The 15,757-nt window shown below is 42.1% G+C and overlaps 1 protein-coding gene across 3 annotated transcripts in view; it reads left to right on the plus strand.

Annotated features, from left to right (window-relative positions):
- The window catches only part of spop (speckle type BTB/POZ protein), a 60,717-nt gene that overhangs the window by 26,560 nt on the left and 18,400 nt on the right, over positions 1-15,757 (plus strand). For all 3 annotated transcript variants that reach the window (XM_084570691.1, XM_084570693.1, XM_084570692.1), the window contains one exon: positions 5,106-5,233. In XM_084570691.1, the coding sequence (XP_084426817.1) occupies positions 5,106-5,233 (128 nt within the window). The remainder of the gene's footprint in view (positions 1-5,105; positions 5,234-15,757) is intronic.

The following is a 15,757-nucleotide window of genomic DNA, read 5'->3' on the forward strand; positions in this document are numbered from 1 at the left end:
GCAAACTGATGCTATTTCCCGGGGATACAGGCGGCCCCATCTTGTGACTCTAAAGCCAGAATCTGCGTAGTATGGTCGGAGAGTGGAGCCATGCAGAGCCACGTTATCGATGACCCACACATATCGTGTTTGTATTGCGCCAAATAACTAACTAAAATGAAACTTCTCAGGAAAATGGACATTGAATATGCATCATTATTGTATTAATTAAAATGACTGAAACTATTATTGTGTTTTAAATCCTATCCACTAACATGAGGGAGGAGCTTATGACCTATACTGCAGCCAGTCACCAGGGGGAGCTCTACTTGCTTTGGCTTCGCTTTTCACCATTTTTAGGCAGTCTGTGGTTTGAACATGTGCCATCTATAGCTTACATATGAGTTTATGTCATCAACATAAAAGCATCAGTCATATAGTCATTGTTTAGTTTTACCTAGACTCTGGGCAGGCGTCCGTTTCCATTTGTGATGATGTGTGCATGGTGTGTGCCTACTGAGAGTTAGAGTATCCCTGCTTGCTGTATAAATACAGTCCCAAGATTTGGGCTTGTACTGTCACGGTAAATTTTGACAGCAAAGCTCGATGTTATCTAATGAAACACCCCGTCCGCATCAGTCAGCGCTTGAGCCCCCCACTAGAGAGCGTGTGTCTGAGTCTGGATCCTCTGATGGTCCATACTTACTAATGGAGATAGATTCAGGCAGCAGTGGCAGCCCGCCACCCCCCTTCCCTACACCATACTTGGCCACATCATTTCTCTCCCTGGCTTAATGTGCTGGTTCTCTCCTCCGAGGCTGTTGGGTGGGTTGTAAGTTGTCTCTTGACACCCCCCCTCTCCTTCCTCCTCTTTTTGCCAGAGAAAACAGCTGCCCCCCTGCAGACTCCTGTTCTGACAGCTCGGAGAGGAGAGATGGAAAGTTCTCATCCTCTGCCGCAAGCTGTTTTGTATTCAAATAGTCTCCATGTTAAGTCTCCCCTACAGACAGTGGTTTTGTTGTGTTGTAGCCAAAGGCTAAGTGAGTTTATGTCTGTATGAGGTGGCCAGAGGGCCTAGTTACAGCAGGTTTTTGGTGTGGTCTGCTTTTATTTTGTTGCTGTTTTTGTGTCATTTAATTAAAGATCTGGATGTGAACTTGTCAGAGTCGGTTGCCCCCAGTAACTGATTGAGGTGATCAGGTATTCTATGTGGGTGAGTGGAACACGGCTAATAGACTAGAAACTATCGGTCAGTCTTTACATAATCAGATGGTATTGACATCGGTAGGAAGAATGCCAATAGACGTGTTTGTGCTGACACTAGCAGATAGGGCTCAATCTTCTATAGAGATTAGATTTTCCTCTGAAAGATGTCATTTTTATATGTTCATCTGTTTGCTTTATGTCAGTGAGTGTAAATATATGTGTGTAGATGGGAATACAGTTTGAAATTAGATTTTTAAACTCTGATAGCACTGAGATAAATGTACACTTGTGCTATTCAGTTGAATTCTACAGTTGCCCTTTCACATCAGTACGTTGGCGTTCATAAGTTGTAGTTAGTGTAGGTATTCTGCTAAATGTGTGAAAGGTGAGACCAGAGGACCGGCAGACAGGAAGAGAGATGTTTCCACATGCCAGCTCGTCTTCTGGCGACCTTCTCTTTCTGTGTGCCAGCCGTGCCCCTGAGCCCTCCGCCTGAATATGGATTCCCTGCTCACTTAAACACTCTGGCATCTCTTCCGCTTTCCTCTTCTTCTCTTCTCTGTCTCCACATCAGACTTCATTTTTCTCACCTTCCTTGTCACCTTCAGGCTTTTTTGTGGCAGAGTGAGAAACTTCTCTCTTCAATGCTACTGAACCATCAAAGCGTAAACTTGAAAATCATCACTGTTCTTTTCTGAGTGGTACCTATATATACGTGTCTACATTGTAAGTGCGATTCTTCACACATTAATGACATCTACAGTATATATTTTCACTAAAGGTGTGCTGTGACAAAATCTTTGTTGGCTAATCTTTCTTTCGTACCAGTCTTTTTCAGTTTCAACACTCTCCCTTTACCACTGCCCTGCTCTTTTTGGTATTCTGGCAGGGTGGCTGCACTCCCGCCACCTTGGCCAGCTCACTGAAAGAGTGAGCACAAGATCTGACCTGCGGTTGATTCTCTGCCAGCGCAGGTTTCTGATGCCCCACTGGAAATGGCAGCATGGCATTAGCTGAGCTCAGCACACATACACCCCCGTCATCTTGTCCTGTATGCAGGCACACGATCACACATACACACACATCTCACTGTCATGGGTGAGCACTGAAGAAGTCGCACCTCTCTTTCTCTTCCCCAACTCTGCTAGAGCTTCTTTCAAAAGTCCCTCTCTCTCTCTTTCCCTCTCTCCTGCCAACCTCTCTCCTCACCCCCTTGTTTAGCTTTAGATACTGCCACTGGGGAAGTCCTCACACGCCACTGGTAGTCTTGTTTCTTACCCAAATAACACAACTGCACAAGTCGTTTCTGAGCCTCGGGACTTCGTCTGGGCCTCACATGCCAGATCTATCAAATATGTTTAGAGGACATGAAAGAGTGGGTGAAAGTCAGCATGGAAAGAAGCCTTTCCTGAGATGCCTGAGAGGATTCCTTGTACTAAGTTTACTGCTTTGTGTCATCAACCCACAAAAGGTCACAAAAGTTTGACTCCATTTTCAAACCTGCTTGACTTTGCTTGAGACGTCTTTGGTTTAACTGTATCTTTTTTTCCTTGCTGCTATGCACAGTGCCAGAGCATGAATAGTGTAGTGTTGTAAAATGTGAAATGCATAGATTTGTAAGTTTTGTGAATTGGTTTGCCTTCATGCTTGTGTGTGTGTGTGTGTGTGTGTGTGTGTGTGCGTGCGTGTGCGTGTTTGCATGGTGATTCCTGTCAGCTTCTCTTGCGTACACAGCCTCTAGAGGCAGGGGATTACAGTGAGAGGCCCCCTGCTTGAGCAGTGGTGGGAGTAACTGCATATGCACTGCACTCCACCACCAATCCCCTCTTTGGCTGCCTGCTCCCTCAGATCCACACAGAGGATTTGACACAGGATCTTACAGCTGCATTGACACTTCATCTTCATGCTTCCCACTGTGATCTGGCAGCACATCTCCTGTTGGGATCGCTACACAAGAGCGGCCTGAACAGGAGTATGTTTCAAGAGCCAGGGTTAAACATGTGGAGTGTGCACACTTTCCAGATGTGTGTGTGCGTGAATTGTCATTATTTAACATGTGGTGACCGGAGCTTATAGTCAGCCCCATCAGCTTTTAACAGTCTCTTACTGATTAATTTCTAAATTGTCATCATACAGTGTTAACACAAGTCTTAAATGTCATTAATGACAGTCCTGTACTTCTGACCTCATAATAATCATGCCTTTCAAACTATGATTACATTTACATTAAATACTGGTAATGTACAGGTTGTGATTGGTAGTTTGTCTTGCTGACTTTCACAAGGGCCAAATTGTAATGGACAAACATCTGTGTTGGGTCTTTCCACGAAAAGCCTCTGCTACTATCTTGATGGGTGACATGCAGACATTTACGTACGTTACAGTGCAAACCTTTTGGTAGATTTTAATTTGTTATGCAGTACTGTCAGGGAGGCGTCTGATTGTTCCAAATTCATTCAGCTGTATGACTGCATACCCAGCTTTACAGCCAGGGTGCTATTTGCAGTGACAAGAAGAACAAGGTCTCCACCATCAGATGGTTTTGTCCCCACAGTCTTATATCAACAGAAAGATACAGAAGATGTTCGGGACAACCTACCTGCCAAATGTCCTTGTATCTAGGACATTAGGGTCTGTTTAAAGGTAAAGGCTTGAAACAACAATTAATTGATTTGATTTAGTTCTTTGTTCTGTATAAAGCTTACATACTGTGTGTTGACTGAGAACATTTTGCTTTTACACTTTGTCAGTATGAACAAATAACCATATGGACATTCACATCTGGTGATTTTGGTGATTGGATTTTCTATGTTTTTAGTACATTTTCTCTTGGATTGTATTTCTGCTCAGTGCCAACACAATCCGAGCATTCAGATGCATGGATGATTGGATTTTGATGGCATCATGTGTATAGGGCATCCTTGGAAGGATCAAGGTGAAAAAGGAATGAAATGAAAAGACTTGAGAAGTGAATTGGTTTCTAGTGGTTCTTCTGTAGCTTGGGGTGCTTTTTCCTATATTGCCATGTAACCCTTTACAGGACAAGGTACATAAAAACAGACATAACGCCTTTAGTTATGGCTCTCATCTTATGTTATAGTTCTGTCTACCCCAATAGGAATGGACAACAATGTCTCCATACACGGAAATAGTCTGTCACAAAAGCTTCGCTCATCTGTTTAAGGAAACTCAGAGCAGTGCCCTGAGGAAGCATCTCCCTCTCATTAACAAAATGGTGAATGATGTAATTTCTCCAAAGTACGGTGTTACATCCCTCCAACAGAGCTTCAGTTATTGCAGAATTTGTGTGCTAGTGCCTGGCTTTCTATCTGCAATTAGCTTTAATTTGTTGTGATCTCTGCAGCAGTCGTAGTCCGTGGACATTATGTTTCACCTCAAATGTGAGCATTTGTGACTGTTAGGTGACTGTAGATAGCTGTGACCGCCCCCACAGTGTGACTGTTGTACACACAAGAACTCCGCCACCTTTCCTGTGTCTTTGTAGTGCAACTGAGTGTTACAGAATCCTTCCTGCCACTGTCAGAGATAATTGGCACTCCATAAACACATGATAATTGGACTGCTTTGATCCCTGCAATTTCTCACTTCTTGGCCAAAGAGGCACAGCAGTTCTGTCTCATGTTTACCACTAGTCTTTATGTGGTGGCGAGAGGATAGAGAGAATGAAACGGGGAGAGAGAGAGAAATTCTGTTTTCTTCTGAAGTGTTAAAAGCTCCCTGCAGGCATTACTTCCTGCACACAGCCTCTTTTGCCATTGTTCCTCCGCTGCTTATGGCCATGACTCATAACAAAGTTTTCCCTTTCGCACACGCATTCACACATGCAGAGCTTAATCACGTTGTGAAAGTCACCAAATAATCTTGTTTCTCCGTGTTTGTCCGTGTGTTGTCTTTTCCAGAGAGCCAGAGGGCGTATCGTTTTGTCCAGGGGAAGGACTGGGGTTTCAAAAAGTTCATAAGGAGGGACTTCCTGTTGGATGAGGCCAACGGTCTCCTGCCTGATGACAAACTCACCCTTTTCTGCGAGGTAAGGCTTTCAACTCAGGTTATTATAGACACAGAGTTCTCTGTGTCTTCACCTTTAAGCTCAAAATCTTTCACAGTACATGCTGCGCATTCATAAATGATCATCCTGATTATACAGTTAGATCAAAATTATTATTCACTGGATGAGATATCAAGCAGACACAGACATGTGATTACCAAATTTTGACACTGAGTTGTGTGTATATTAGTAGAACAGTCCGGATTAACCCTGAATAGATCATTTTAATAAAATCTAAAAATAATGAATATTGTTGAAATATTCAAATTTCTTGTTTGTATTATTGGTTTTGCCAACTGTAATCCCAGTGTCACTCTTCCTTTTTTATTCAACGCTACCTCTCATTCTGTGTCCCTCTTAGTGAATAATGTATGTTTTTATTGGTACCACATAGCCTCTGGGTTTAGATCTCTCTCTTTCATCACAAACATACTAGCTGATTGTCATTCAGCCTGCATGGTGGCTTGGCTCCGATTCCTCTGAACCAAAGCTGGCTGCTGCTCTTCATTGAAAATTCCCTTGTTGTTTTTCAGCTGTAACACAGGGGGCAGCAGAGGTCAACTGTCCTCTCTCTCGTTCCCTTCTGCTCCTCGTAGTGGAGCCAGGGAGCAGAGAAGAGGTTAAACTTTCTGGATATGTTAATGCCTTAGTTGTAATGCATGCACCCATAAATGTTTAAAAAGCATGGCAGTGGCTGTTTAAAACAATTCTAATTAACCCTGCGGGTATGGAGGAGAGCATGTCTTGAAGTTTTCCCTTTTTGTAGCAGTGCAGTGTGCAAGTCTGTTTAAAGTGTTTCCAAACTGGGCTTATTGACAGAGGGGTAGGAGGGGCAGTACTGCCTCTCTAGATCCACGTGGGATGGGGGGTATAGTGTGCGTTTGTGTGTGTGCGTGTGTGTGTAGTAGTATCTCATGCACATACTGTGTGTGTTTGTGCAGGCATCTCTCGTTGGGACATACTTTTGAGGATGTGACTGTTTGCTGGAGAGGATGAGCAGGAAGAGAGGGATTACTTACCTTGAAGGACCCTCTCTCACTGAATTTATCCACTCTCCTGAAGGGGAAGAGGTGGGGTTGCTGGTTCAAGTCCTCTGTGGCCTCTTCCTCCTCCATAAATATCAGTTGCACTGTGGTAATTAGCCTGCTCTGCTGATGAACAAGCAAGGCGAAGCAAACCTGATTTACAAAGAACATTTTATACGCTAAGAAAAATCAATGTGCTCAGTATAAAAATAGTTGAAAGTAGATAAATAAAAAAGGCAATTTTCTGTTAAGATTTAAAAGTACTCTCAGATACATTGGAGGTTGTCACCGTCTCTTTATGTAGCATAATAACTTCCAATTTTTTTAAACCCATAGCAGAATGGCCTTGGATGACCCGACAGGTCTGTTTATATTCTCAGAGAAAGTCAGATATATTATATTTAGACAGGCAGCAATATTTTAAAATCAATTCTAAGGCATACTGGAAGGCAATGTGTTCTGGAAAAAGGGCTGCCTGGAAGTGGGATGTTTTGTGCAGCAGTGATGAAATTGCCAATATTGAGGTCTTGTAATGTTTTCCACCAACACGTGTGCAGGATGGTTGGCAGAGCTGTGCACTGGGTGGGGTATGGCAGGAAGATGGTGGTAAGAAAGTGTGGAACGGGTGTTTGAATCTCTTTCCTGGTCCTTTTCCATGTGAAAGTGATGCCCAGTGTTTACTGTCAGAGACCTGGCTCTGTTTTTGTCCAGATGGTCCCGTCCTGCATCTGAGAGAACCCCATCGCCCCAGAGCCCAGCTCTCTCCCTTTTCTCTCTCCTCTCATCTCTCCCTCTTCCTCTTTTTCCCCTCCATCTTATCTCTCATTCAAACCCATCTCCTCCTCCTCTTTTCCCCTTTTCCTTTCATGTCTCGCTGCTTCCCACTTTGAGCATCAGAGTTTTTCCTTCACTCTACCTTCAACTCTCTTGCATATCCCTTGTCTCTCAGGCTCTCTACGTTTCTTTCCTCCCTCTTTGCCCTTATTTCTTTCTCTTTTAGTCTGGGTAGCCAAGTGTCAAAGCGGTGAAAAGGCTATGAGGAGAAACCAGATCCCTGTTGGAGAGGGGATGCTGGCTCAACCTCTTCAAGTGACCCTTGGTCCCTGTGGTCAGTTCAGTTGCCTCCAGAGACATTTGTAATTCAAATTTAGCACACGAAATCTGGCTATATGTCATGTCCAAGAGGGCCTAAACAACATCAGCTGCTCCTCTCTCTCTGTCTCTCTCTCTTTCTCTCTCTCTGTCTCCATCTCTCTTTCTCTCTTAGTCCCTGCCAAAGTGCTGCAGACTCCTGCAGGTATTTAATGAGGAGATAGCTCCCATTAAAGGTGCTGCGTTGGCTGTCAAACAAGAGCATGAGGGACAGAGAGTTAAAAAAGGAGGGGAAGCGGGTGCAGTGAGAGAGGGCTGAAGGAAAGGCCTTCTTAGGAAAAGTAGGCACACTGGGTGGCGTCAAACCGCAGGGGTGAGGAACAGACAAAAAAGAAAAATAAGATAAATAGGATAAAAACAAAAGGCCAAGAGTGGAGTTTGTTTGAAAGAGAATGTTTTCATGTGGATATTTTACCTTCTTTTCTCTTACCTCCTCTAATGAGCCGCAGAGCCAAAGGAGGTAAAAGCCTCTTTCTTTCCCTTACTTTTCTTTTCCCGGTCAGCACCACAGGTAACCCTTACCTTTAAGGTCCAGCCACCGTTGTGCTATAGATAATGCAAATGCTTAAAATCTTTTAGAGTAATGCCAGACACGTGTGAGGTCCCATAGCTCCTCAGACAATCTGGACAGCTGTAGCCTGTCGTGATTTGCCTGCAGGCAGAGCTATGTTGAGTGACAATGTAAGAGTTTCTCCTCTGGAAGGACGGGGTTGTTTGGGAAGGAAGAAATTTATGGTGAAGCTTATACGTCAGTCATCTTAAATTGGCTACTGAAACAGAGAAGAACACAGCAGTTCACCTTTAGTCGGCCAGAAGTAGAGTCAGACAGCTACTGCTGCTGGACATGTTTGGTTTATTTCACACAGGAGGTGATCCCTTCCTCCTCAGGCTGTTGTGGCTTCAGGAGAAATATACAGGAGGGACCATGATATTCTCTCTATCCACCATGTAAACGAAACTCTGCTTTAGTGATTGACAAGTAAGGCTTTATATGTCTTCATCTCAGAGACATAGCTCTGTATCAGTTTGCGAGTATGCAGTGACGTTGGCCTTTTATTGAAAATCAAGTCATACTTGTAGGCGTCTTCCATTGATGCCACAAAGAGATCAAAGATTTTGATGTTATTAAAAACTGTCTGTGGGCTTGCTATATTGTGAAAGGACACATTTCATTTTCAAAATGACATATATGGAACTTGGTTTAAACATATATTTTTAAAGCAGAATTCAAGTGTAAAAGTCAAACTGAAAGCCACAGATTTATTCATTTTCACCCACAACCAGGCTGAATATTTTGTCACATCAATTCATTTGACAGTGTGCGGTGGAAGAGTGACTAGACTGGCATTGATTTTACTATCTTTTCATTCAAGCTGCAAACACTTGTGAAATTGAGGACTACTGCACATTTGGTCGCTGTCTGATTTAAACGTAAATTAAGTGCCATCAGAAAAGAAAAAGGCAGATGTTTATCAAATTCTCCAAAAATATTTTATCTGCGCCGATGTGACATATTCCAGGCTGAAACTGAACATATGGGTGGAGTTTAATTACAAGTGGAAAATATATTAGATCCATAGATTTGACTGGAGAACTGTGGGGATAGTTTTATCAACTCTGAACAATAGAGATCTGCAGATAGATATGGTAAGAAGCTGAAGAAGACTGTTGACCTGTACCCGTACCTCTCTCACCTGCAGCGTTTGCTCGAGGCACTTCTTACCTTGATAGCATGCACTCTGCTTTCTGCTGTTGTTCACGAGCTGATAGTGAAGTTAAGACAAAATATGTCATGAAATGTTTTACAGTAATAGAAAAAAAAGAGGGATCAAAGGGTTATTAATTATTTAAAATATAACATTAGTAGCTGCACAGTTAACAAAGGGACACGGGACAAAGGTTGGAAAATGCATTGTTCATTTGTGTCTCTAAGAGAAAGAAAACTACACCAAATAATTAAGCATACAGCCAGAGCGCATGGCTTTTGCACATAAATGAATGTCTGTTATATGCAAACCCTCGCCAAACTAATTCACACAATGCTAATTAAGCTAAGGCAAGGTAAATCTCTCCATGTTTCGCAGTATACAAGAGATTTGTATTTGTTTTCTGTGGTGACATTCCTCATGCACTAGTAGTGATAAGTCAGCAAGTGTCGATGATAGTGAAGCGCTGTGTCCACTCTCTCCTCTAATTTTCACAAAAATCTAATGGCGTTTTTCCACCGTACCTTCAAGAGCATACTCACAAAGTGAGTGTATCTCAGTGTGGTACGGAAATCGCACCACATCAGACCTCATATCACTCCTAACCAATGACTGTTCACTGTCCTGCCATCTGGCAGGCAATACAGGAGTGACTGCTCCCACACCAGCAGGCTCACATAACTTCTTCCCTGAGGCAGTGACCCTGTTGAACTCCATATCACACAATCACTACACATAATCTGGATACACTGCTCTCTACTGCCAACAATGTCCATACCATTCACATAATGCACATTTCTTTTGTTTATTACCCATAAGCTTTTTAGACGTGACTTCCACTGTCAACAGTGTTCATACTGGTCATACTTCATATCCTTTTAAAGATCTTTTAAACAGCTTTGCACATTCTGTACACTGTACATGCCTCTTTAATTGCGTAGTTGCTGTTGGACATAGCATCACTTAAGCTCTAGTATTGTCACTTCTGTCCATACCTGCACTTTCAGTAAATGAGACCTTCTTTGCCCTTCTGGTTTGATGCGAACTGTATTTCGTTGGCTCTGTACCTGTACTCTGCACAATGGAGGAAAGATAACATTCAGTTGAAAATAATTTCAAACAGTATAATAGCCTAATATCTGTGGCTATTTCTCCTTGGTGACAACGTGCGCTTCTCTGTGAGACACAAAGGGGTAATGAGTGCATCTGTGGAGATCAGTGTGGGCATGCCTAAAGTGGACCCAGTGTTTTCCTCTCAGTTTGCTTTTCTCCTGCACATAGGTAGCCTTTGGTGTCCTTATTGTAATATTTGGTGACTTGGCCACTTTTAGCTTTTAGGAAGTCCTTTCTTCAAGCCTCCTTCACTATGTGGCTCCTAGGGTGAGGTGGCAGTGGGAGAATAAATGAGTGGGGTGCTGACGTTCAGCTGTTTCCTCCTTTTCCTCATGGCGTTAGTGCGGTTCGCCTCTCCCGTCGGTGGGTAAGCACTTTGCCGGGTGACAGCACCCATCCTTCACCGGGCCCTGCCATATGCTGTGCTGCTGTCAGAGGAGACGGCTGCAGATGCTCCAGCTGCTCTCTCCCTGCACACTGAACAACACACACACACAGGAGCAGCTCTTGGAGCCGGATAAAGAGGCAGAGGTGGGAAGAGACACAGAGAGGAAGGGTGAGAGGATGCACATACATAGTTATTTGGGTTTGGCAGTTAGGCAAAACAATCTTTCATTTGTGGGAAATGAGGTGAAACATATTTCTGTCGTTCTTTGTTGCATAAACAGAAGAGGAAGTGAAAAACAGATGAGTTGGGTCAATAAGTTCAGAGATCTAATCAGAGATAAAATGAAATAAAAATGCTGATTAAAGGCAAGGCACAGGAAGAGAATCTTCATGAGAATCAAGAGAAACTTGATTCCCTCTTGCAGAGTTTTACTGTGATTTCATGCCTCAGTGAATCTTTTAATTGATATGGCCTGTATAACACTTCTGCACCAGCACTATATCAACATCCTTTTATACACTGCCTGGCCAAAAAAAAAGTCACCACCGCCTTCAGCTTTGCTTACAGCACGCATTCACTGTGCCATTGTTTTGATACGCTTCTGCAATGTCAGAAGCTTTATTTCCATCCAGTGTTGCATTCAAGATCTTGTATTGATGATGGGAGAGTCTGACCACTGCACAAAGCCTTCTCCAGCACATCTCAAAGATTCTCAATGGGGTTAAGGTCTGGACTCTGTGGTGGCCAATCCATGTGTGAAAATGATGTCTCATGCTCCCTGAACCACTCTTTCACAATCTGAGCCTGATGAATCCTGGCATTGTCATCTTGGAATATGCCCGTGAACATCAGGGAAGAAAAACATCCATTGATGGAATAACCTGGTCATTCAGTATATTCAGGTAGTCAGCTGACCTCATTCTTTGGGTACATAGTGTTGGTGAACCTAGACCTGAGCAACTGCAGCAACCCCAGATCATATTACTGCCCCCACAGGCTTGTACAGTAGACACTAGGCATGATGGGTGCATCACTTCATCTGCCTCTCTTCTTACCCTGATGCCCCCATCACTCTGGAACAGGGTAAATCTGGACTCATCAGACCACATGACCTTCTTCCATTGCTCCAGAGTCCAATCTTTATGCCCCCTAGCAAATTGAAGCCTTTTTTTCCAGTTAGCCTCACTGATTTGTGGTTTTCTTAAGGCTACACAGCTGTTCAGTCCCAATCCCTTGAGTTCCCTTCACATTGTTTGTGTGGAAATGCTCTTACTTTCACTATTAAACATAGTTTTGTGTTCTACTGTTGTTTTTATTTGATTTGATTTCGCCAAACGTTTATCACAGATCATGATTAATCTGAATTTTTTTCCTACCACATTTCTGCCTCAAAGACGATGGTTCCCTACTATCCTTCCAGTTTTTAATAATGCGTTGGACAGTTCCTAACCCAATTTTAGTAGTTTCTTCATTCTTCTCAAACAGACTAACATCTTTTCCACGACCATGGAATGTGTCTTTCAACATGGTTGTTTAAGAAATGAGAAGCTACTCATTGCATCAGTTGGGGTTAAATAACTTGTTGTCAGCTGAAAGATAATCACCCATGCAGTAATTATCCAATAGGAGGCTTGTACCTATTTGCTTAGTTAAATCCTGGTGGTGACTTTTTATTTTCCAGGCAGTGTATTTTATCAAAGACCCTTTGCTTTGTTGTCAACAGAAATGGAACAAAAGGCAACTTTTGCGTGTGTTTCGTTATTTTCTTCATGCAAATATTTCCTTCAAGCATTAGATAAGGTATCAGTCTCAAAGCTATCACTTTAGTGTTTCTGTAATCTTCCAGCACAGAAAACAAAAGTACTTAAAAAAATTAACTGAATGGCTGGGTCTCACAGACGGCATGCAGAGGCTCATGTTCGCTGCCAGTGGTGGCACCATGTGTGTGTATGTGTAAAAACAAAGTTGGCCAGGCTCATCACACTTGGCTGTGAAACAGGGCCCGGGCCACAATACTCGTTCAGCAGCTTGACTTCAAATCATGCATGAAATATGCCTCTGACTGGCTGAGTCACCCAAATACCTCCGTGTCAATGGGAGGCTGGTATCCCTGTCTTCGAGGCCCCGTTTCACAGACACAATGACCAACGTCACACATGAACGCGCACGTAGAGTCATTATTTTTGTTTTCATGACTGAAGATTTAATTTGTTAATGTTAATGTCACTGGTTTACTTGATCAGAACTACAAAAGACAAGGAAGTGCGGTGCCAAAAACTCACTACAAAAGTGTTGCTTTATAGAAATGCCTGTCAGTTTCCTTTTTTTCAGTAATGCCATAAGAAACCACAATCCAATGAATCTGCTAGACACAGTGTTAGTAGATTTCCTCTCACCAGCAGCACTTAGTAAATTGTGTTATCCTGTCGAGGAGTCTCCATCTACTTTTTACTCATTTCCACACATCTTTGTCTTGTCATCGTTGCACATTTTTGATGAACAGCTGCCATTAGCGCTAACCTTGATTCTCTTTCTGTGACTCCTTCACAATAAAATCCACTGTCTGTTTTAGTGATTGAATGCTTTTCAAGACATTGTCTATTAGGAGCAACTTCATACAGCTTTGACATGGCTGAGTAAATCCCTCATGCTTTAGTTCCCACCATTCTGCACGTTTGTTCTGTCAGTTGTGTGTGTTAATGATCATTCACATTTATTTTATTTATTTTTTAATCATTTTCTGGCTGTTTTTAGTCTTCATTATGTGGCACACTGTTGTTTGTCTGCTTGAACTTGCCATCTAGTGTTTAGTGATTGATTTTTATTTTTTATTTTTTCGCTTCCTGCAAACAAACTGGGATTACAGAACTAATTACTTCTTGTTCACCAAAGGAGAGACAGACCAGACACGACATTGATAGAAAATGTAAGAGCTTTCATTAACTCCTTCTGAGTTGAATAAGGAGGTTAAAAAACAATCATCGTCAGCTTGGATGAAGTGAGTAGCCTTTAATTAAAGAAGGTGAAGGTCTTAGCTACTGCCTTGCTGTGTAGATGAAGAGTTTATTTTTGACTTTTATTAAATAGCTCTGGGATTGGGGGCTGTGTTTGTTTAATGGTGTCAGGAGCAAATCAGATTCTGCTATTATTCTCCGTTTTAATCAGTTCAGTCACCTGTTGATGCTGCCAGAGGGCTGATAGTCTCCTAACTCGCATATCCTTTTTGATTTTTGTGAGTAATACGACCTAAAAGAGGATAAAGGGAGTGAATAAGAAAGGGAGAAGGGAGTAAGAGCGCTGCAAAGGGGTCTCTGTGACATCAAGCCTGTTTACTCTGGCTGGCTGGAGAAAGGAGGGCGAGTCATGCATTATAAAAAGCTGTTGATGAGTTTTGTGCTCGGGGGTTCAGATGACAAGTTTAAAGATCACAGATCTATTAAGCTGTTGCAGATGAAGAGTGTTTGTGTGAATATTGTATTTATGTGAATTTTGTATTTATGTGGTTTAATGAAAATACTGGAATTACTGGACACTTCACTATTTGTCTGATTTCTCACACAACACAGACCCACCTCGTTATATCGCGTGAGTGCATTATCTTGTAAACTACACAATAAACAAACAGTAGTTCCCACGGATATTTGCTCAGCTTAAACTGCAATCACATTTCCATTAGATATGTAAATAACAGATAATGGAGTCCATGATGAAGCCATAATACATTACTGAACAATGTCTGCTGTTTGTTTCATTAACATGTAATATAACTTTAATGATATTTTCTAACATTTGTTTTGTTCCACACAAAGCAACAACACAGCAAGCAGTGAATCCACAGATGAATGTAGTGTTTGATTTGCAGTTAGGATATAATACAATTAATTCTGTATTTATATTCTGGTAGAAAACATTTGTACAGTGCTGGCGGTTGGGTTTTAATTTGTTAATGTTTCAGCAGATACCTCCGCAGAGCTCAATTGTAGGCTTTTCAGTTGCCTCCAGGCAGCCAGATTTGGATCACCGTCAGCCATTTAGTGTGGTGCAGTTGCCACTGTTAGGAAGCTCTTTTCATATCTACCCAGTGCTCGCAGTGTGGGATCTTTGTCAAGGCTGCTGTTGCATTGATTTACACTGTCAGATATAAAACTGAAAGTGAAGTTTGGAATAAAATTGTCTGTCAACAACAAAATATAACCCACAAGACGGTAGACTTGATAGTGGAAGACAAAGTTATTTCATCCAAACACTGGCTGCAAAATAGATCTGATGAATAGATAGAAACTGAATGGTGACAATGGGCTGCAGCAGGAGGCACTTGCAGCTTAAAATCTGAATGCACTGAATCAAGTTGTGTTTTCAATTACATTTAACAAGGAACTGCTGTCAGCCTTTAGCCACTGCAAATAATGCGTAATTTGAAATACATTCAGAAAACACTATTATTTACTTGTAATTAATAATGCTGTATCACAAAATCCCCGCCTATGTTTGTGTGTCACACAGTCACTTGGTATCAGAAAAAGTGAAAGTGAAAAATGGGGCGTAATTACACTGGTGTTATCACTTCAAATAAACACAGTTATTATGGGGACGGCTCTCTGCCAACCTGGCAGCCGTTTCTTAAACTTACCATCAGACTCTCTGCTCAGAGTTGGGCAGTGTTTATTTTATTTTCCTCCGTTCTGTCAGATTGCTTATTATGTTTATTGATAGTTCATTAACTTTATGAGCCATTCTCAAAAAGTTAATGAATTTAAGGAGAGTTCTGTTGAATAATTGGCTCTGTGTTGCAAAAACACCGGTGCTTATTTCCATACTATACATAAATAATTTATGTAACAAACACTTTTTCTAAAGGCTTGCTCTGTGATAGAATGACACCCCTCATCATCTCTGCGCTAAAGCTGAGTTATGTGGCTTTAAAGTAGCTAAATATTAACACCATGATCCTCGTTTGAAATGTAGTCTTGAAAATGTGTGGTAAGAGGGTTTGGAACAAGCTGACATGAAGGACTGATGGATTTTGACAGTTGCATAGCACTAGCAGAGATACACAGTCACGCTGTCTAGTTAGCCGTGAAGTCAGCAGCAGTCTATCTCAGTTTAGAAGTAAATCCAACCA

This window comes from Chelon labrosus (genome assembly GCF_963514085.1).
Source record: "Chelon labrosus genome assembly, chromosome: 21".
Taxonomy (NCBI): Eukaryota; Metazoa; Chordata; class Actinopteri; order Mugiliformes; family Mugilidae; genus Chelon; species Chelon labrosus.